Here is a 22573-nt window from a genome sequence, read left to right on the forward strand (position 1 = left end):
GATTGAGTGGGAGGGGCAGAGACAAGAGAGACAGAAACGTCTCACATGGATTGGTTGCCCCCTGGGGCGGGGGATCAAACCTGCAATCCCAGTAGTGCCCCTAACTAGAATCGAACTCCAAACCCTTCAGTCTGCAGGCTGACGCTCCAACCACTGAGCCATACCGGCTAGGGCAAAAGTTGCCATTTTTAATGGAGTGGCTAGAAAAGCTGGTTTCCAAAATTTCTATAATAAACAAATCCTGCTTTTGTAATGAAAATTTTAAAAGGCCCTGAGTTCAGTCCGGAGGGGCCGGACTTGCGCTCCTGGTCCTTCAGTCACTCCTCCTCCCACCTCCGCTGCCTCTGGTCTGTGGAACAGGCAGGCTGGCGGCTTAAGCAGCAGCCATTCGTTTCTGCAGTCCTGGAGGCCTGCAGGTTGTGTCGGACCAGAGCTGCTTCCTCACAGAGGACAGCCTTGGCCAGGGGCGCTCGCGGGGTCCCTTATCAGGGCGCTATCCCATTCGTGGGGCTCCGCCCTATGACTCTAATCTGGTCCCAAAGGCCCCACCTCTCAATGCCAGCACCGTGGGGATCAGGTTTCAAGATAGGAATGGGGGAGGGGGGCCTACGTCCAGGTGCTGTCCTCCTTCCTCCCTCCCAACCTGCAGACGAGCCCTTTAAGGGCAACGCGCCAGAAGCCGGCAAACACAGCCTCGCCCTGACCGGTATGGCTCAGTGGCTAGAGCGTCGACCTGCGGACTGAAGGGTGCACCATTCCGGTCAAGGGCATGTACCTTGGTTGTGGGCACATGCCCAGTGGCGGGTGTGCAGGAGGCAGCTGATCAATGTTTCTCTCATCGATGTTTCTAACTATCCCTCTCCCTTCCTCTCTGCAAAATAAATAAATAAAATATATTTAGAAAACACACACACACACACACAGCCTCCCGCGCCTGAGAAGGTGGGAGGGGGAGACGCTGGAAGGGGCTGACACAGCAACGGGAGACCTCTCAGGGGCCCGCGCCCGACTCGGGGGGCGTGGGGTGGACAGCCCAGCGAAGGGGCCAGCACCAGCCTAGTCTGGCGTCCGGCCCGCACACCTGACTCCCCGGCGCCCAGGGAGAGCCCGCCGGGCCGGGAGGGTCCCAGCGCCGGCCAGTCCTGCAGCTTCGGCCGCGCCCACCGCCCGGCCGCCCGGGGCTGGACCCTGGACTCCAGGGGACAGTGGGGCTCGAGCTTGGGACCGGGGATCTGCGGTCGCGGGGCGGTGCCACCCTGGTCCCGGAAACAGAACTGCGAGGGCGGGACCCGAGCTGGCGGACGGGCGCCAGGGCGGGCGCGGCCACCACGCGGCGGGGCTCGGGCTCTCAGCGAGGACTAACAGTGACCCTACTGCTTAGGGAAACGCGCAGGCCGAGCACCCCCAAGTCCCTTCCTCGGCGAAGGCAGCCCCGGGACACCAAGCACCGGCCGGACCCACCCCCTCCCCGCCGCAGCGCTCCACTTCGGTGCATGCGCCTTGCACGCCTGCGCCTCACCCACCACCCAGTGCCGAAACGCCCGCTACGGTGGCTGTGCTGGGGACAAATTACCAACGTGCGACCGTTCTGCAAACCCAACCCAGGAAACATTGAGCTGGTGCGGCCACTTTAGGAAGGCGGAAGGACTAAATAAATAAAGTTGGGAGTGGTAGGGTTAAATCAACAGGCAACCCTGAGGAGGAAGAAATTTCAGTCTCTGGCTCACAACCAGCAGCCTGGAGCAGGCACTCGGAGGAATCGCGGCGCTGGGAGCCCGGCCTGGGGGCGTGGCCTTAGCGCTTCCGGGGGCGGGGCCAGTGGCGGGGCGGGGCCTTCTCGAGCCACGCCACGCCCTGCCCGAGGCCTGGTCACTTCACCCACACGGCGCTCGGCAGCTGCGGTCTGTACCAGCCCTTCGGAGGCGATCCAGGTGAGTGCACGCACCTGCGGGCAGCGAGGCGCGCCGGCCCTCGGGGGCACATCAGCTCCTGCGCTGGCACCACCCATATCTCTGCAACCCGAGCTGAATAGAGACTCGCTCTCTTGCCCCCTTACTGTCTGCAGATTTCTTTCTACCTTTCCATCCCCTTCGCCCTCCACCTGCCCTGCATCCTCCCCAGGATGGAGTGGTTTGCAGCGTCTCAGCTGGCCCCTGCCGTGCCATCTGCAACTCAGAGAGATTCTCAAGGTCAACCGTTCCAAAGTCCCTTCCTTCCCTCTCCTCCGGTCCCCGGACTGTGCGCCCGACCTTGCCAGCTGCAGCTCTGGTGCGGAGGACGGGCGTGCGGGCACTGCGGGCAGTGGGCAGGGCAGGCCCACCGGTAACACCGGGTTTTAAACGACCCTGGAGCGCGGCGCCCGCTGCGGTTGTGGCTGTGTTGCCAGGGACCTCCCGGGAGCCCAGAGGGAATGGTGTTTGTTTTCCTCCCGCCCCACCGAAACCTTTCTCAGTTTGCATTGGACCCTTTAAGAGGGGCATTTCCTACCTCGGCCTCGGCGGGATCTTCCTTTACAGTTCTGCCTGGGCTTTCCGAGAACTTCCCTCTGCGGGGTGTCGCTGCAGGGAGCCCCGGGCTGTGCGCAGGGCGGTGGAAGGGGCTGAGGACTCCATGGTGAGTCATCCCGGAGTTGTGGCTTCTGTGATACTTTCCTCCGGAGTCATGAGGTGACCGGCTCCATGGCAGCGTAGGGGACAAGTGTGGGAAGGGAGAGCAGAGCCAAGAGGGTGGGGCTGGGCCTTCAGTCCCTAAACTGGAGAAGCGGATTCCTGGATGAAGGCCACGCACTGCGCTGCGGATGTGCATCTGCAGGGGACCTAGGTGTGGTCAGCGGCGGACAGCCGCAGCATTGCGCTTCCTCTGCGCCTCGGAGGAGCCGCAGTGCTGGGAGGGACCCAAGGGTATCGGTCAGAGGTATAGGCTGTGTTTTACCTATACCTCAATGAATTCAGTTCAGTGAACTTGGCTCAATGAATCTGGTTCACTAGTATGTGAGGAGCGGATCAAGAATGTTTCTCCTCCTAGGAGTTAATGTACCGGTGTTAAATACAACGAACATCCAAATCCACATAAATATTTTTCACCCCGGGAAGAAGTTCTGTTTAGCTTCCTCCTGACACAATGTTACAAAAATAGCAAACTCTGTCAAGCATCGTTTTCACCCCCGAACCCATGTTACTATATATAAAGCAGAGGCACTGGTGGGGCACTGGCCAGCCAGAAGCTAGGCTCACAAAGCGGCAGAAGGGCAGTCTCCCCACCCCACACCCCCACACCCCTCCTGCTGGCCTAGCTCTGGAGGAGACAGTCCTGAGAGGAACCTCCTACTAGTCACTGGAGGACAGCAAAGAGACTCAGCAGGCGTGAAAGAAGAGCTTTCCCCATTGTCCAGAGAAATGCGGGAAAGCCCCTGGACCAATCTGGAGTGAAATGGATGACAGGTCAATCTGTCAAAAAGTAATTTAGTTAGTGCCTGCTGCACAGCTGGCTGCATTTAAACAGACCGGTCCCTGTATTTCCATTTAAATATTCTGAATCCATATTCAGACCACCATTGCCAACCACATCTGACCAGGAACCATTTCACATTTTTATTGATTTCAGAGAGGAAGGGAGAGGGAGAGAGAGCTAGAAACATCAATGATGAGAGGGAATCATTGATCGGCTGCCTCCTGCACACCCCCTACTGGGGATCGAGCCCATAACCCAGGCATGTGCCCTTGACCAGAATGGAACCCGGGACCCTTCAGCCCGCAGGCTGACGCTCTATCCACTGAGCCAAATTGGCTAGGGCTCATTTCACATTTTTTAAGCAATATTTGTTTAAAAGAATATGTTGCTACAGTTTTTGCAATGGATTCATTAATACTCTTTATGAGTATACCATCCTCCTGAAAAAGAAGAATTTAGCAGTTATCAGGTAGTGGCTGCTGTGTAACATAGAATTCCTGAGTTTGCTACACTCTCTCTTACAGTGTCTACCTAACTCTCTTTGTGGGGAGAAAAGCGATGAGGAGACAGGACTGCCTTCCCAATACATTTGCAAATCCCTGGAAGGATTTCAGCATTTGGAATTGTACGGCCCCCTCTGAGCTCTTTCCAGAGTTGACCTGTTTATTAACTGGAACTTGGGTTCTAATGTATTGGTGCCTTAGTACACTTTTTAAAAATAAGTGATATTTTATTTCTCCAGCCTAAGAAATGTGAATGATTGGTACAGACAGGCATGGAGAGGCCAGGTGGTTCCTTCATTCAGAATGGCTGGCACCTGGCGGGGACTCTGCAGAACCAGCTGCTGTTTCTTGGGATGGAAAATCCAAGTGGTGTCAGTGTGACTCACCTGAGATTTTTCTTTTCCTCTTCTGGCAATCAGGGCTTCGTTTCCCTGTGGCCCTCGGCGCCTGTGTAATGCCAGTGAAGAGACAGGCAGCATGGGAAATCTTTTTATAAAAACGAAGTGCCAGTGCTTACAGCTCTTTTTGAATTTGTCCAGCAGGTCTTCCGGCTTTTACTGGACGGCCCTAAAAAAATAAAAAAATAAATGCCAATTTCTGGGCTGCCTTGCCTGAATGCCTGAAAGACGGAAGACGGTTTTTCCTTTCTGTAATCTCTCTTCGTTTGCCATACTGCAATGCCAACATGCTTTTTTTTTTTTTAAGTTCCTTTTTGGACCTTTTCCAAGGTTTTTTCTTTCTTCCAATTAGAAAGATCTCAGGCTTTAATGAGTCACAGATTTAGAGTTAATTATTAGCTTTCTATTTTTGTGAATAAGGAGAGAGTCTGAGGAGGTGGACAAGTTTCAAAAGAGGTCAGATGTTGTCAAAGGTGGCTCCAACCTCCTTGAGAGGCAAGATAGCCAAGGGCTGAGAGCATAGACCCTGGAACCAGGCTGCCTGGCTGTGTGAACCCAGGCAGCCTCTGTGACGGCTGTGTGACCTTGGGCAGATGACCTAACCTCTCTGATGCTGTTTCCTCTTCTGCAAAAATGGAAGTTGTAATATATCCTAGGGATGCTCTGAGGGGTTAATGAGTTAATCGTGGTGAACTCTTTAGAACAGTGCTTGACGCGCAGTAAATGATGCGTGTGCTAGTAATAAGTAGTATGAATAATAATTTGTTTCTTCAACCACTCTTTCTCCATCACGCCTCCAGAGACGCTGGCCTCCTTTCTCTTTCTCCACAAGTACAGCCGTCTCCCTGCCTGTGTGCTTGCTGTGTTCTCTCCCACATCACACTCTCTGTCCCGCAGCCGTCATTCCATCCATCCCTCCGTTTCACAGCCCTCCTGTGCTCTGTCCCTGCTTGACTGTCGCCACTGTGGCCGTGCCCTCCAGTGGAGCAGGGCGCTTAGTAGGGCCGGGTGGGGAGGAGCCCTTCTGAGCAGGACTGAAGAAGGCGGCAGGTGGGCACCAGGCAGTCATTCCACGCAGGTAAATGGGTCGTCTGGCAGAGACTTTAACAAATAAGCAATTGTTGAGATTTTTTTCCTTCTGCGCCCGTGGCTTCCCCTGCTCTCTCCCCGCCTCTGAGGTCACTGCTTTCGGACCATGGAGCGTCTCTTGCAGCCTGGGAGGCTGAGCTCCAGGTGGTCCAGTGTGACCCAGGGCTCCCAGGTGAGGTGTCACCACATCAGGGACTGTCACCCATGGAGCCTTTTGTGTTGAGAATCTGTTGGCAAAGTGTCCTCGCACCAGCAAAGGGACCTAGGATCTGTCCCGTCTCATTACAAACCTGCTCTTCTTAGATTCCTGAAGCTCCATTAGCAGCTTTCCCAGGGGATTCAGCTCCATCCGGCTCGTGTGTGCCTTTTCACGGTCACCTCCAGAGAGAAGGCGGTAGGCATAGCGCGTCTGCTCTAACACTCAGTGCGGATGCCCCGACCAGGACTTGCCAGACATGCGCATCTTGGGGCATTTCCTACCTCTGCCTCCGCGGGATCTTCCTTTACGGTTCTGCCTGGGATTTCGAGAACTTCCCTCTGAGGGGTGTCGCTGCAGGGAGCCCCGGGCTGTGCACAGGGCAGTGGAAGGGGCTGAGGACTCCATGGTGAGTCATCCCGGAGTTGTGGAGTCACAGTGACGGGCTACATGGTGGCGTATGGGACAAGTGTGGGAAGGGCGGTCAGGGGACCCCTAATGCAGGAATGAACTCAGTTCTCCCAAGTGCTGGGATTAAAACATGTGACTCTTGAATATATAGACGGCCAAGTGGTGGCTATCTATAATAATAAAAGCATAATATGCTAATTAGACCAGACAGCCAAACCAACTTCCAGACGTTATTACGGACGTCCTTCCTGACGAAACCGCAGTGGCGCAGGCCAAAGCAGAGGCGGTTAGGAGCGATCAGGTGGGCAGGTGAGCAGTTATGGGCAATCAGGCAGACAGACAGAGTGGTTTGGGGTGATCAGGCAAGCAGGAGAGTGGTTAGGGGTGGGCAGGCAGGTAGGCGAGCAGTTAGGGGCAATCAGGCAGGCAGGCAGAGGTTGTTAGAGGTGACCAGGCAGACAGGTGAGTGGTTAGGGGTGATGAGGCAGGCAGGCAGAGAGGGTAGAGGCGATCAGGCAGGCAGAAGTGATTAGGGATGATCAGGCAGGCAGGCGAGCGGTTAGGGACGATCAGGCAGGCAGCCGAGCAGTTAGGGGCGATCAGGCACAGCTGTGACAAAGAGGTTTGCATCCTCACCCGGTTATTACTCCTTCTCTTAAGTGTCCCCGTGCTCCTTCTCAAGTCTGGCTTCACTGGAAACACTGGCAAACACATAGGTGCCATGGTGTGTGTCACGCAGAAGTAACAGACCCAGCGTCTGCAGGTATAGCTGGACCCACAGAAATCGGGGACTGCCTTTCCTCGCTCTCTTCACGGGAATGGAATCTCTCTCCTCCGGGCTCCCCGTCTCTCCCTTGAGCTCCACAGGTGTCAGGAGGGCCGGCTGTGCTGCCGGGGCTGTGAGCACCCTGTCATTGTCCCACTCCTGGTGCGTAAAAAAGACATCAGTGACAGACTGCAGTCTGATCTGAGGACAGTCTTACACGTGGACGTGCCACTGTCCATGCTGCCTCGTGTCTGTGTGTCTGTTTGTTTGAGGGCAGAGGGAGCTGAAAGGGGGAATCCTCTCTTCCTTGAGACATCTGATTGCTTTCACTTTAGTAAAAGATAAGTTGTAACTTCCAGGGCGCAGAGTCATCAATTACTTGAGGCAAGTGCCTGAGCCCAGAAAGTCCACCTTTGCTCCATGTGGTGGTGGCTGCCCCAGGAGCTGCTGGCACTGGCCTTCAGTCCATGGTGCAGGAGGGCCGAGCCCAGGAGAGGGGAGCCCAGGAGAGGGGAGCCCAGGAGAGGGGAGCCCAGGAGAGAGGAGCCCAGGAGAGGGGAGCCCAGGAGGGCCGAGCCCAGGAGAGGGGAGCCCAGGAGAGAGGAGCCCAGGAGAGAGGAGCCCAGGAGAGGGGAGCCCAGGGGAGGGGAGCCCAGGAGAGGGGAGCCCAGGAGAGAGGAGCCCAGGAGAGGGGAGCCCAGGAGAGAGGAGCCCAGGAGAGGGGAGCCCAGGGGAGGGGAGCCCAGGGGAGGGGAGCCCAGGAGAGGGGAGCCCAGGAGAGAGGAGCCCAGGAGAGGGGAGCCCAGGAGAGGGGAGCCCAGGGGAGGGGAGCCCAGGAGAGGGGAGCCCAGGGGAGGGGAGCCCAGGGGAGGGGAGCCCAGGAGAGGGGAGCCCAGGAGAGGGGAGCCCAGGGGAGGGGAGCCCAGGAGAGGGGAGCCCAGGAGAGGGGAGCCCAGGGGAGGGGAGCCCATGAGAGGGGAGCCCAGGAGAGGGGAGCCCAGGAGAGAGGAGCCCAGGAGAGGGGAGCCCAGGAGGGCCGAGCCCAGGAGAGGGGAGCCCAGGGGAGGGGAGCCCAGGAGAGGGGAGCCGAGGAGAGAGGAGCCCAGGAGAGGGGAGCCCAGGAGGGCCGAGCCCAGGGGAGGGGAGCCCAGGAGGGCCGAGCCCAGGGGAGGGGAGCCCAGGAGGGCCGAGCCCAGGGGAGGGGAGCCCAGGAGAGGGGAGCCGAGGAGAGGGGAGCCGAGGAGAGAGGAGCCCAGGAGAGGGGAGCCCAGGAGAGGGGAGCCCAGGAGAGGGGAGCCGAGGAGAGAGGAGCCCAGGAGAGGGGAGCCCAGGAGGGCCGAGCCCAGGAGAGGGGAGCCCAGGGGAGGGGAGCCCAGGAGAGGGGAGCCCAGGAGGGCCGAGCCCAGGAGAGGGGAGCCCAGGAGAGGGGTGCCCAGGGGAGGGGAGCCCAGGAGAGGGGAGCCCAGGAGAGGGGAGCCCAGGGGAGGGGAGCCCAGGGGAGGGGAGCCCAGGAGAGGGGAGCCCAGGAGGGCCGAGCCCCAGGGTATCAGCTGACGCCTGTGTAGCTGAAGGAACCCCTGGCCCAGTGAGATAAGGCGAGTGGGGCAGGACAGGAACCACAGGGCAGGGCTGGTCAGGCTTCCGGGACAATGTCAGCGCAGGTCCTGGAGCCAGGATGTGGGGATGCATGTGGCTCACTCGGGCCCTGGAGCCCAGCGGACCTGCAGGACTGAGACCAGCCCTCCCCGGGCTGCGCCCAATCGCCCAGAGTGAGGCTTTGCAGTGCCGCCTTGTAGCTTTCTGAAAAGCCACTGCGTCTTCTCGCCGGCTGCACAGAAGAGATGTTGTCCCGCACACCCCCCCCCCCGCACCCCGACCTGGCCCACAGACCTCTGGGCTGAGGGTCACCAGGGCACCCCTGTGCTCCTACCTCTCGGGAAGCCCACCTCGGCCAGGCTTTCCTGCTGCCTACCCCCCACGGCTTCCGAAGCACTCTTCCCAGTTTCCTCCCCGAAACCTGATAGAGCCTCAAAAGATCGTGTTTGGCCAGTGACAAATCCTTTCATAAATCAGAGAGTTATAAACCAGGTGTTGCTGTTTTAAAAACTACAGAAATAATGAGGCTCCTTACCGTAGTCGCCAAGGGGCGCCTATGAAACACCTGCCACTGACGCCTATTTAACGAGGGACGGCGAGGACGCCTCCTCCTGCCACTCTGAGCAACACTGACCGTCCGCCCGACGCCCTAGCCCAGCCGTGGGCAAACTACGGCCCGTTTGAAATGAATAAAACTAAAAAAAAAAAAGACCGTACCCTTTTATGTAATGATGTTTACTTTGAATTTATATTAGTTCACACAAACACTCCATCCATGCTTTTGTTCCGGCCTCCGGTCCAGTTTAAGAACCCATTGTGGCCCTCGAGTCAAAAAGTTTGCCCACCCCTGGCCTAGCCCCTCGTGAGGAGAGAAGCACAGGGCAGCGGGTTGGAAGGAAGAACTCTGTCTTCGCAGAGTTCGTGGGCCTGTGCGCGTGTTCCTGGCCTGGCTCTGTGCCCTGGCCGTCCTGGAGGAGCCGGGTGTCGCTCTGGCACTGCCCCTGAGGGGAGCTTAGTGGAGGGGGCCCCTCATTGCTCCCCGTCTGGGGAAGGAGTGATCGAGCTCCTGAGGAAGGGGGGCCCTGCAGCCTGTGTGGTAGCGCCAAGCAGGACACAGGCCCGCCTGCCCGAGTTCAGACCCCAGTTCTGCACTCGCTAGCTGTGGGCCTTAGGCAGTTACAAACCCCTCTTGCCTCAGTTTCCTCATCTGTACAATGGGATGGTAACAGTGACCCCACACAGGGTCGTTGTGGGGACTGAGTGTTAATGTATATAAACTAGTACGTGCCTGGCGTGCAAGAAGCACTCTGTCCGTATCAGGTCTGACAGCAGGTATCCAGGGCGGAGGGTGCCGCTGTTTCCCAGGATGCCATTCCTGCCCTCTGGGGTGAACATTCACCAGGAGTAGCTGGAGGGCCTGTGGATCCTTAGGTGGCCCTTTCACTTGAAGTCATGGTGCCGATGTTCAGAATGTCAGGTCCCCCTCCCCTAGCTGGTTTGGCTCAGTGGATAGAGCATCGGCCTGCGGACTGAAGGGTCCTGGGTTCAATTCCGGTCAGGGGCATATGCCCAGGTTACAGGCTCAATCCCCAGTGGGGGGCATGCAGGAGGCAGCTGATCAATGATTTCCTCTCATCATTGATGTTTCTATCGCTCTCTCCCTTCCTCTCTGAAAAAAGAGAATGTCAGGTACCCCTGATCCATGGTCTGACCGTGGCTGTCTCAGGCCCTCCCGTGCGTAAGGAGCATCACTTTAAAGGTGAAAAGCCTTCCGCTCTGACTGAATTGATGAGTGGGCACACTGGGTCCGGTGAGTGACCGTGACCGTGGAGAGAGCTGGGAAGGAGCGGCTGTCACGGCTTAGGCGGAGGAGGCAGTCCCAGCAGGTCCTGAGCTCGGGCCCACCTCTTTGGTTCCGAGCCCTCGTCCAGGAGCTGGCTGAAGGAACCGGGCTGCGGGGGCGAGTAAGTGTGCGGGGCCACTGGGCGCTTGGACGCAGCTCGCTCTGCAAACCACCTCTGGCTCCTCAGCCCTGGAGCTCGGGGTGCGGCAGGGCCATGCCTGTGGGTTGGAATTGGGCAATAGCAACACCTGAAATGTTCCTAAACGGTGGTCCCGACAGCGTCCCCAGACTCTCCGAGGCACTTGTTACAAAGCCCAACTCCCAGGCCCCCTGGGACCCACTGGGACCCACTGGGCCAGAAACTCCAGGGCAGGGCGTGTTGCAGCGAACCCTGCAGGTGAACCACGGCCTAGAACAGAGACCAGCAGCCTCCACTGAGGTTCTGTCGACGTGCAAGTTACTATAAAAACATACGTGGGGACCCGTCTGTCCTAGGAGGGCGAGCGGTGCACTGGGAGACGCGGGCCGGGTGCCGTGGTCAGTGCCCACGTGCGTGTTGACTGGTCGCTGGTCAGCGTGAGGCAGGTGTGCGAACACGCCCAGGCAGAGGCCTCCTGGGGAGGGGGCAGGACAGGCCTGGGGCCCTGCTGGCAGGACTGCTCCCCCTTCCCCCCTTCCCCTGAAGCTGCCCTCAGGGGTCCCGTCGCCAAAGCCAAGAGCGCTCGGTCTGCTCCCGGGGCCACTTCTTCCCCTCAGAACGTGTCTTCCCGCCGGGTGTGTGCTGCTCTGGGCCCCTTCCTACCTTGAGAGCTCGTCCCATGCACGCGAGTCGGTGACGGCTCACCTCGCTGGGTCACACCGTCCCAGGGGAGTGGTGCCTCCTCCTGACCCTCCCAGCTTTTCCTCCTCGGCGCCTCCCGTCCGAGTCCCTGGAGGAAGAAGCAGGAAGAGTAGCCTGTTCCCTGCCCTTACGGTCCCTCTCGTAATCTGGACCGTCCCCTCTACCACACCGGCGCCGTCCTGACCTTCAACGTGCCGGCTGTGCCTCAGGGCCTCTGCACTTGCTGTTCTTTCCCCAGGATGCTGTGCAGCTGTTTCTTCCTCACTCGGCGCAGCTGTCACGGCAGAGGCCCACGGCAGAGGCCCACGGCATCCTGAGAGAGGAGCCAGGCCCCGCCCTCCACGGCGGAGGCCACTCTCAGTTGAGTTTTGAGTGTTTGTTGTTCATCTTCCCTCATCTCGAGAATGGTGGTGCCTTGCGGGCAGGGACCCCATTTGCTCACGCTGTATCCCCCACACCTAACAGTGCCTGGCATGCAGTAAGTGCTCTGCATGCTGTGGTTGAATAAAGGAGTTCCATGTTCTTAGACTCAGTACACTATCCACGGAGGAAACAAACTCCCCATTGGCATCTAAATAGACAGGAGCAGGAGGGCGGGACCTGAGCCAGATGCCGGGACGCGACGCGTGTGGCTCACTCAGGCCCGGAGCCGAGCGGATCTGCAGGGCTGAGACCAGCCTCCCGGGGCTGGGAGTGTGATCGCGCCAGGACTGAGGCTGTGCAGTGCCGCCTGGTAGCTTTCTGAAAAGCCCCCTGCACCCATCTTCTCGCCACCGCACAGAAGAGACGGCGTTCCAAGCACTCATCCAAGGCCCCGGGGGCACCGAGCTGTGAACACCGTGCCGCTCAGCCTTCCCACGCCTCTCCTCCACGCTGTGTCATCAACAACACCAAGTCGGCCAGGAGTGGAAACATTTCCCAAGGGGTCTCTTCTCTTAAACCAATGACAGAATGTGTCTAACCAAAAAGTAAAAACTGGATGGAATGATTCAAGTTCCTTTAAACCTTCCACTTAACCTTCTCGCGGCTGAACCGCTCTGCTGCCTCTCGGGTCTGCCAGGAGCCGCTGGGAGCCCGCCTCGGCGAGGACCGGTCCTGCCCTGCCCGGCCCCTCAGCTTCCTTCCCGTGGGGCTCCTTGTACCCAGTATCTGATCGCGGCTGTGAAGGGGGAAATCTGGAATTGGGTATCTGCTTACCGACTTGCCTGCTTCCCCCATTAGAAATAAGCCTCATGAGGGCAGGGGCCCAAGTCTGGCTGTTCACCTCCTCCCTGCAGCACCTGGCCGGGAGAGGTGGGGCACAGGAGGCATAGGTAAGTGTGGACAGTTAGATGCAGGTCGGCACTAGTGAGGTGCTTCCTCCTGAACAGTCTGCCTTTCAGATCATATATTTGCACTTAGCTCAGAAAAGGAGAGGACACATGTTGCTGTAAGCTTTGTTTGCTATTTTAAAATAGCAATTCTAAAGGACAGATTCTTAAATGTACATTCATTATCATTTATTCAAATTTGTCCTGTTATAATTGAACTAGAGCAGTGATGGCGAACCTATGACACGCGTGTCAGAGGTGACACGCGAACTCATTTTTTTGGTTGATTTTTCTTTGTTAAATGGCATTTAAATGTATAAAATAAATATCAAAAATATAAGTCTTTGTTTTACTATGGTTGCAAATATCAAAAAATTTCTATATGTGACACAGCACCAGAGTTAAGTTAGGTTTTTTCAAAATGCTGACACGCCGAGCTCAAAAGGTTCGCCATCCCTGAACTAGAGGCCCGATGCACGAAATTCATGGAAGAGTAGGCCTTCCTTCCCTCGGCTGCCAGCACCCACTTCCCTCTGGCACCCGGGACCTGGGCTTCCCTCGCAGCCCCAGCTTCGTCCAGACTGTCATCCAGAAGAACATCCGGAAGGACATCTGGTCTAATTAGCATATTATGCTTTTACTAGAGGCCTGTTGCACAAAAAGATTTGTGCAATAGGCCTTCCCTTCCCCTGGCTGCTGGCACCGGCTTTCCTCCAGCACCCGGGACCCAGGCCTTCGCTCCGGCCGGAGCCGCCTTCAGTCTTCACTGCTCCGGCCGGAGCCACCATCAAAGCCTTAACTGCTCCAGCTGGAGCCGCCTTCAGTCTTTGCTCTGCTGCTTCGCGCCTATGTATGCAAATTAACCACCATCTTTGTTGGTGGTTAATTTGCATATCTCGCTGATTAGCCCATGGGAGGCTAGCGAAGGTACGGTCAATTACCATGTTTGTCTGTTACTAGATAGGATTATTATAGATCAGGGCAAAGACAGTCAACAGAACCTCAGCATGTATAACATAACTCCATGTACAGCATTTATTGAGCACTTGCTAAGTGTCAGGCATCCGGGCTGGGGTTATAAGCTGTGTGAGCCTCCTGCACGTAACCTCACAACCACAGAGGTGGGTAGGTCCATTATGACTTCCATTTAGTAGGTGGGGAGGCAGGCTGCTGAAAGAAGCTGACTAATTTTCCCAGGACACAGAGAGGAAGTATGAGAGCCAGGCTCTGACTCAGACTCTCAGCCCAGCAGTGTCCTCACTACAGAGCCCCCGGGCGGATGTCAGGACTTGAGCCACTCGTCCAACCTGCTCCTGTCTCTTCATCACCCATCACTGTCAGGCCATTCCTATGATTATTGTTTTTTAATCCTCCCCCAAGGATATTTTTCCATTGATTTTTAGGGAGAGTGGAAGAGAGAAGGAAAGACAGAGAGAAACATTGATGTGAGAGAAACACAGGGATTGGTTGCCTCCTGCAAGTGCCCCAACCAGGGCCCGGGCCAGGGAGGAGCCTGCAACCAAGGTATGTGCCCTTGACCAGAATCGAACCCGGGACCCTTTGGTCTGCAAGCCAATGCTCTTTCCACTGAGCCAAACTGGTTAGTGCTGCCAGGCCATTTTTATATAAGTTTTTGGGTATATGTTTGCTTCTTTGGGAAATTATTGGAAAGTGCAAAAGAAAATATATAAATCAGCCACTAGAAATAACTAAGCTTATGATTTTTATATTTTCTTCTATTATTGAGAAAACTAAGACTATACTGTATATACACATTATTTTTTTTACCTAACATGCTAAAAATGAACCCTGTTTCAACATTTGTCACTTTCATACACCCCATTTTTAATTGTTTTCCTGCAGTGTGCTTTATGGGTGAGTTATCCATTCAGTCCTTTAGGCTAGTACATCTGTACTGTGTCCAAGTTTGCAATTACAAATAGAGCTGAGGCGATGTCTTTGAACCAAACAGATTCCCAGTGGAATGAATGAGCTGAAAGGTATGAATAATGCAGGAGTATTGCCAGCCTGTGACAGGCTGTCCCAGGTGACTACACCTTGCCCCTCCCCCACATGTGATGCACAGACCAGATCCTCCCAGACACAGGGTGGCGCAAAGTAAGGTTACAGTTGTGAGCCTGAGAAACATTGTTTATTCTTGTACCAGAGGCCTGGTGCACAAAAATTTGTGCACTCGGGGGGTTCCCTCAGCCTGGCCTGTGCCCTCTCGCAGTCTGGGACCCCTCAGGGGATGACCACCTGCTGGCTTAGGCCCGTTCCCCAGGGGATCAGGCCTAAGCTGGCAGTCGAACATCCTTAGCACTGCTGAGGAGGCGGGAGAGGCTCCCACCACCCCCGCTGTACTGGCAGCTGTCAGCCTGGCTTGTGGCTGAGCAGAGCTCCTCCATGTGAGAGCACACTGACCACCAGGGGGCAGCTCCTGCATGAGCGTCTGCCCCCTGGTGGTCAGTGTGTGTCATAGTGACCAGTCATTCCCAGTCGTTCTGCTGTTAGGGTCAATTTGCATAGTACCCTTTTATTATATAGGACAGAGGCCTGGTGCATGGGTGGGGGCCGGCTGGTTTGCCCTGAAGGGTGTCCTGGATCAGCCCCTTCCTGGTAGGGGTCCCCGCTGGGGTGCCTGGCCAGCCTGGGTGAGGGGCTGAGAGCTGTTTTCAGGCTGGCCACACCACCTTCAGGGTGGGGGGTCCTGCTGGGGTGCCTGGCCAGTCTGGGTGAGGAGCTGATGGCTGTTTGCTGGCTGGCCACAGCTCCTTCAGGGTGGGGGTCCCCCCTGGGGTGCCTGGCCAGCCTGGGTGAGGGGCTGATGGCTGTTTGCAGGCGGGCCACAGCCCCCAGCCACCCAAGCTCCCAGTGAAGGCTGGCTGGAAGCAGGTATCTGGGATTTATTTAGCTTCTATAATTGAAATTTTGTTGCCTTGAGCAGAGGCCACAGCCAGCCAGGGCAGGTGGGAAGCTTGGCTTCCTCCATTGCCAGGGCAACCATGCCTCCTGCTTGCTCCAGCTCCGTGGCTGCCAGCCACCATCTTGGTTGGGTTAATTTGCATATAGTCACTCTGATTGGCTGGTGGTCATGGCTTGGGGCATAGCGGAGGTGCGGTCAATTTGCATGTTTCTCTTTTATTCGATTAGATTATTATTTATTAATTATTGTATCATTTTTCATACCAACAGCTGTAAACCTCCTTTTGCCTCACCCTGTATGGGCCTAAATGCACTCTTATTTATACAAATTGTAAATTTTAATGTATAACCTTAAACGCTGTAAGATGATTAACAAACAAGCAAGTTGCAAAGTGTTCCTCACCGCCATGAAGCTGAGCTGCGAACAGACTCTTGGGCGGGCTGCGTGTCCGGCACACGGAGAGGCAGAGTCTAGGGCGGAGTTCCCGCCTGGCCTTATCGTGCTGGGTGGGTGGAAGGGTTGCTGGTGACACAGAGCGGTGGCGTGCCGCCCGCAGCAGCGCTCACACCGGCCAGGGCCTCCGTGCCATTTATCAGCTTCTGGAGCTCTGCCCCAGCTATCTGCTGGCCCGGGCTGGCAGGGCCCCGGGTGGGGCTGGGACTGCTGGGTGTGGCCACCGGGAGCTGAGCTGCCGCCCATCCCAGCGCGCACCTGGCCTAAACCACGAAGGCCGAGGAATCCAGGGCAAATGTCCCTCCCTTTGCCCTGGATTCCTAGGAAAAAAGAATTCAGCAAATGATTAAGGTTTTCTCTCCCTGAGGGAAGTAAGCTGGTTCCCTCCTTACAGGACGAGCCTTCGCCGTGACTCAGTCCCTGGATTTGTTTTCAGCAGCTGCGGTGCCTGCTTTCCTGGGTTCTGACCTCCTGCCCAAGGAGCCCAGCCAGCCAGCTGCCCCCATTTCTCTGGGAGGTCTGAGGGGAGAGAGCTGTAACGGACGGCACATGCTGGACTCCAGGACTGTGCCGGGTGGCAAGGTTACCTCAGTTGGAGGGGGTCGCTCCTGAAAGCCACCCGGAGTGGCATCGACCCCACAGGTTCCTCTAAGCACACGTCGGTGCCTGGCCAGACTCCCTCCTGGGAGCTTAGCAGTGGCCTCAGCGGAGCTTGGCTCTGGGTTGGCAGGATCCCAGCCGCAGGAGTGCCGGCCCCTGGCGAGGGAGCAGGACTCCTCCCTGGGTGGGTGCCTTGCTCCTGCTCCTGCAGGGGGAGCCTGGGGGGGGGGGCAGGCACTCCCATTCCCGCTGATGCAGCCCTTTGCAACCACCACCGTCACCTTAGCAAAGCGCCAGGGGAGTGGCGGCCCGGGGCCTAACCCCCTGACTGCGTTTCTGCTCTGGGAGAGGAGCGAGTCCAACATGCTCGATTCAAACTGTAGGTTTTGGGCACTTGCTTCTGAGGGGCCGTTGCCTGCAGTAGAAACGCCTGCTCGAGAGGCACTTAGTCCTGCCGCCTGGCTTCTCCTACTCAAGTCCTTGCAAGTCAGGGAACAGAGGTCAAGGACTAAGCACCAGGTCAGTGTTGGCCCGGCTGCTCGGAGGCTGGGGAGGGTTCTCAGGCCTCCCTGGTCTTGGCTCTGCCCTCCTCGCGGCGCCTCCCTGCCTCATGGGTAGCCCGGCGCTGTGGGCTTGGGAGAGTGAGCATGAGCTGATGGTGCGGCCCAGCACACCGTGTGCCCACCTGCCCGGGAGCCCGGCGCCCTGTCCAAAGATTTGGGTCTGGAAGCCGACTCTCAACTTGCACACTTTGACCTGAACCAAATGCGCTGGTTTCACTGTTTTGGGATAGTCGGAGGCAGCTTCCAAGGATACGGGGCAGATGGGGAAGCTCAGCCGTTCGTTTTCAAAGGGTCTGCAGAATCCAGCCCATATTTTTGTTCTAATAACTACCGAGCTGATTTTTCACGCTTTGGAGTGACGCTAGTACTGACTCATGGAGACAGCCCTTCCCACTGGGTCCATCCTGGAGAGGGGCGGGAGGCTGCCCTGCGAGCAGCTCAGAGGTTAGACACGGCTCCTAATGTCATGTTGATGGAGAACCCAGCGAGAGAGAGAGAGAGAGAGAGAGAGAGAGAGAGAGAGAGGACGATAATGTCGAGGACTGTCTGTGAAGGCTGCATCCTTATAGTTTTAAATTCTGTGCGTGGACACAGCAGTATCTCCAGCCACTTCTTCGAGGCCTCGTCACGCCCCTGTGACCTGCCTGTGTGCGTTGCTCCTGCCGCGCTCGCCACAGGCTGGTGTCCCTGCTGTTTCCCTGCAGAGCCGAGATGGCCGTCCTCTCCAAGGAGTACGGGTTCGTGGTCCTGACCGGGGCCGCCAGCTTCATCATGGTAGCGCATCTCGCCATCAACGTCTCCAAAGCCCGCAAGAAGTACAAGGTGGAGGTGAGTGGGAACACGTGGTCTGGGCGAGAACTTGTTTCCCGTCCTGGAGGGGGAGGCGAGGCGAGTGGTCAGTGGCGGCAGCGTGAGGACTGGACCTTGTAGAAAGGCTGCCCCTTCCCGGCAGGAAGAAGGCAGGGCGCTGCGGGGGCTGGTTTCCCGGCTCCTGCAGGAAGGGGACAGCCTGCTGGGCCGGAGCTGCTCTCCAGGAAGGGGGATGCTTCTCCGGAGGGTTCAAAGGCAGTGCTGTTCCCGGCGTGGCACCCCCAGGCCGCTGTCCTGTTTCCACGCACTGGCTGGGGCCGCCGGACCAGTGGGAGCCCATCAGATCCCCCGTTCCTGCTGGCTGGTCCAGAGGTTGCCGCTGCCGTTGGCCTGGGAGCTGTTCTAGGTGTCTTTCTGTTTAGTGACTTATCGTTAGACTCGAGCTGCTTCTAAGTGCTCTTACTTGTCCCTAGTTCCGTTCCTTTTCTTAATGGAGTGCCCGTCAAGACCTCTCCTGTTTCTGCTGCCCCTGTCGGGGACCCTCGGGAGCTGTGGGAGGGTCTTCCCTGTGGTGTCTGCGATGTGTCAGAAACCCGGCAGCAATGGCCGTGGCACAGCTGCCTCCGTCCGTGACTCTGCCTCTGAGGACCCAGCCCTGGTCACTGCAGACAATTTAGCCGACATAGGAGCTTGGGCTAGATTAGCGTCCAGGTTCATGTTCACTGACCGTCTGATCAGCAAGCCCTCTGTGTCCGCAGTATCCCACCATGTACAGCACGGACCCTGAAAACGGGCACCTCTTCAACTGCATCCAGCGAGCCCACCAGAACACGTGAGTGTGGCCCTCAGCACCAGACGCCGCGCGGGGGGGGGGGGGGGGGGGCCTCTGTCCCGCCCCCGCCCGTCGCGCCCTGTCTGCGAGAGCGACGGTGGTGACCACGGGCGCTCATTAAAAGTCTCGGTTAAAAACCTGTAAGCGAGCAGACTGGACAGTAAGCACCAGGACGAGTTGGAATGGTGGTGTCCTGGGTGACCCTCCAAGGCTGTCTCCCGTGCCGCACCCCCCGCAGGAGGGGTAGCCGCCGCTCTAGGCGACACCGAGTCCCCCAGCCCAGGGAGTGAGGGCTCCGTGCTCTGCAGGGAAACTCGTCCGAGTCACAGGGCCCCTCGCGGCTGGTCAGATGGCGCCCCCGCTCCTGCTCCTCGTCCCCTCTGCCCGAGGCGGGCGGTGGACGGTCTCCCTCCTCAGTGTTTAGTAAGAGCCCCTCCGCACTGACTGGGGCGCTTCCTAAAAGTGTCTTTCTGTCTCTTGCAGGTTGGAAGTGTACCCTCCCTTCTTATTTTTCCTCGCGGTGGGCGGTGTGTACCACCCGGTGAGTTGTCCCGGGTGTCATCTGGGATCCGACATATTTCCTCCAGGCCCTGCCTATTTATTGAAAAGAATTTCATTCGGTTACTGCTAACAGAGTTTTTGTGTTTTGGGTTTTTTAAATATATTCTTATTGATTTCAGAGAGGAAGGGAGAGGGAGAGAGAGAGGAACATCAATGATGAGAGAGGATCATTGATCGGCTGCCTCCTGCACTCCCCCTACTGGGGATGGAGCCCATAGCCTGGGCATGTGGCCTGACCAGAATCGAACTGGTGACCTCTTGGTTCCTGGGTCGATGCTCATCCACTGAGCCATGCCTGGCTGGGCAGAACTGTGGTGTGGTTTTTTAATCTTTATTGTTGAAAGTATTAGATACGTCCCCTTTTCCCCATTGACCCTCTTCAGCCCACCCAGCCCCTGCCCCAGACCTTCACCACCCTATTGTCTGTGTTAACGGAGTTCTTTGAGTCAGGCAGATTTTCCGTTGTGGGTTTTTTTCACAGATGAGGGGAAACATCATGGATACTGTGTAACCTTCTCAAAGTCAATTAGCTACAGGATAGGAGAGTCAGAATTTGAACCAGGTCTGACTCTATGTTTTACTTTGCACATTCATCCATTCTTGCAACAAGCGCTCACTGGTCACCTGAAGTGATGGCGGTGAACCAACCAGCTGCCTGGTCTCAGGGACCTGACTGTAGGCACCTGAGTGTATGAAGTGGCCCCTTAGGGGGTGATGGGCCTCGGAGGCCACGGTAGCCTTGGGGGCCGTGGGGTTGGTCTGCCCTCTACCTTGTGTAAATCAAGCCGGTTTCCTGAGCCCGATTACTTGCCTTTTGGTCCTGCCTTGGCCAGAAAATGTCCTCTTACCCGAGTCCTGACTGAGGACAGGCGTTTCCCCTTCTGGGACTGGGCCTCACAGCCCTCGGTCCACAGCAGCTGCCAGAATAGTACGTCTGCAGTTCATGACACGAGTGAAATTATTAACTTTCTGCTAAAACATTGTGCGGTCAACAATGTTAATACAGCTGACAGCTCTGCCTATTCCTTGAATGCAAACACTAACATGTCCCTCCCTCCCCCCCCCCACTTTCTTTAGCGAGTCGTTTCGGGCTTGGGCTTGGCCTGGATCGTGGGACGAGTGCTCTATGCCTATGGCTACTACACAGGAGGTAAGGCCACGCGGACTCCCGCCAGGGAAGCAAAGTGCAAACCTGAGGCCGCTACGTGTCCCTTCTTAGCAGGACTTTAGGGAAAGGGGGTGGAACTGGAGGTTTAGGTGAAAGGTCCGTTACCGTCTTTCTTTTTACTCACCTTTGAATAGTAACAAAACTTACCTTTGTCGAGCATTTTCTGTGTCCATTGCTGCTCTAAGAACTTTGCATCTCGCTATTTCAAAACTTCTGGCAATTCTGTGATGTAGATAATAGCATCTTCTTTCACAGATGAGGAAACTGAGGCTTAGAAAGATGAAGGCTCTCTCTACATCACAGAGCTACTGGGTGGAAAGTATAAGCCAGGACTCGGAGCCAGGCAGGGTGACTCCGGGCCCTGCTCCTCACGCCTGGGGGCCGGCAGACAGAGGGAGAGGCTCCTGCTGCCCTTGCGTCTTTAAAGGGGAGGGCGGCCCGGCCCCAGTCCGGGCCTCGCAGTTCCCATGACTGTCCTGTGACTTTCTGAGGCCCACGCAGCCCGGGCGTGACGCCTGGCGTGGCGGCAGGGGGGCTGACCTCTCCTGACCGGGCGGTCTGCCGCCCGGAGGGCAGGGCTCGCGGACGCCGACGGCGTCCCTGTGGAGCTGCCCGTAACTCCTCCTCCTCCTCCTCCTTCTCTTCCAGAGCCCAGCAAGCGGAGCCGGGGGGCCCTGGGCTCCATCGCCCTCCTCGGCCTGATGGGCACCACTGTGTGCTCCGCCTTCCAGCACCTCGGGTGGGTTAAAACCGGCTTGGGCGGTGGGTCCAAGTGCTGCCATTAAGGGTGGGCAGGGTGTTAAAAACTCTCATTCATTTTGAATGACTTACTTTTATTTCCAGTTACTTTTTTTTTTCTAAATATAATAAAATTTATCTGGCACCAGCCTCCTAAGTAACCCTGACTCTGTGACTCATTTCCTGTTGAGTCTTTATGTAAATAAGCAGCTTGCCCCTACTCCTGCCCCCTGCTGGCACCCTTGGCAGCTGTGAAAACTGGGCTCACAGGAAGGGTGCAGTTGAAGAGGTGCCCGTTTTCAGGGTCCGTGCTGTGCGTGGTGGGATACTGCGGACACAGAGAGCTTAATGATCAGATGGTCAAGGCAGTTAGGCTCTGGTTACAGGGGTGGGCAAACTTTTTGACTCGAGGGCCACAATGGGTTCTTAAACTGGACCGGAGGGCCGGAACAAAAGCATGGATGGAGTGTTTGTGTGAACTAATATAAATTCAAAGTAAACATCATTACATAAAAGGGTACAGTCTTTTTTTTTTTTAGTTTTATTCATTTCAAACGGGCCGGATCCGGCCCGCGGGCCGTAGTTTGCCCACTGCTGGGTTAGGATCTGAGATTATAGCTACGTAGGATAACAATGAGAATTCTTCAGAATCTCTACTGAAGGCAGGCAGAGGGCTCATTTGGTTGAGAATCGTCCTGTGCACTGAGGGTTTGATGGTTCGATACCCAGTCAGGGCTAGGTTGTGGGTTTGGTCCTCGGTTGGGATGAGTACAGAGGCAGCCAATAGATGTTTCTCTTTTTCCCCCCAGACCAGTTAGCTCAGGCCTCAGTGGTTTTACGGCTTCTCTGGTCATTCTAACGTGTGGCGGAAGTTGAAACCCTGGCTCCACAAGCCTGGTGAACAAACATCACGGGGTCACCTGCTAAAATGCAGCTCCTGAGCCCCAGGTCTGTGGCAGGCGCTGCGGCTCCGCAGGTCGCTGGGCCGCTGAGGGGCCTGTCCCCCAGCCCTTCAGTCCATCACAGACCCGAGTCCCCTCTGAGCCCAGGGACAGGCAGGTCCGGCTCTTTGGGGGCCCGCAGGAGTCCAGATCTTCCTCTAACCGCCATGGGCGTGGTGGATTCTGACTTACTTGGAAAGACCACTCCTGCTCCCGCGGACCTGATCTCTGCTAGTTTTCACAGCAGCCGCAGGCACACACACACACACACACACACACACACACACACACCCTGAAAACAAAGAGAGGGCTTGGTTAGAAGAAAAGCCAAGGAATCGTGTTATTCCAGGGAGAGCCCAGCTCAGCACCAGGGTCAGAGGCCGGTGAGTTCTGCTTTGGGAGAAGCGGGAGGACGCAGCTGCGCCTTCTCTGCGAGGCCTGGGCACGCATTCTGCCAGACCCTTGCTGGGGCCGCCAGAGGCCCACGGGCCTGAAGTGAAGGGCAGTCGGGGAGGGGCCAGTGGCGACCTTCCGCCCAGGGGAGCGGCTGCCCCTCTCCATCTGCAGGCCCCTGAAGA

The 22573-nt window shown here is 57.0% G+C and overlaps 1 protein-coding gene, 1 long non-coding RNA gene and 1 other non-coding gene across 3 annotated transcripts in view; all 3 read left to right on the plus strand.

Annotated features, from left to right (window-relative positions):
- The window catches only part of LOC132220664 (uncharacterized), a 747794-nt gene that overhangs the window by 248530 nt on the left and 476691 nt on the right, over window positions 1-22573 (plus strand). The gene's annotated exons all lie outside the window — the stretch shown is intronic.
- Window positions 1770-21215, plus strand: MGST3 (microsomal glutathione S-transferase 3). The gene is made up of 6 exons (XM_059673997.1): window positions 1770-1931; window positions 17650-17773; window positions 18514-18587; window positions 19071-19128; window positions 20226-20298; window positions 20965-21215. The coding sequence occupies exons 2-6, from the start codon at window positions 17657-17659 to the stop codon at window positions 21099-21101; spliced, it is 459 nt and encodes a 152-aa protein (XP_059529980.1). The 5' UTR covers window positions 1770-1931; window positions 17650-17656; the 3' UTR covers window positions 21102-21215.
- Window positions 4461-4523, plus strand: LOC132221423 (U7 small nuclear RNA). The gene has a single exon (XR_009449975.1). It is a non-coding gene; the product is annotated as a U7 small nuclear RNA (small nuclear RNA).

Source organism: Myotis daubentonii, chromosome 18, assembly GCF_963259705.1.
Source record: "Myotis daubentonii chromosome 18, mMyoDau2.1, whole genome shotgun sequence".
Classification (NCBI taxonomy): Eukaryota; Metazoa; Chordata; class Mammalia; order Chiroptera; family Vespertilionidae; genus Myotis; species Myotis daubentonii.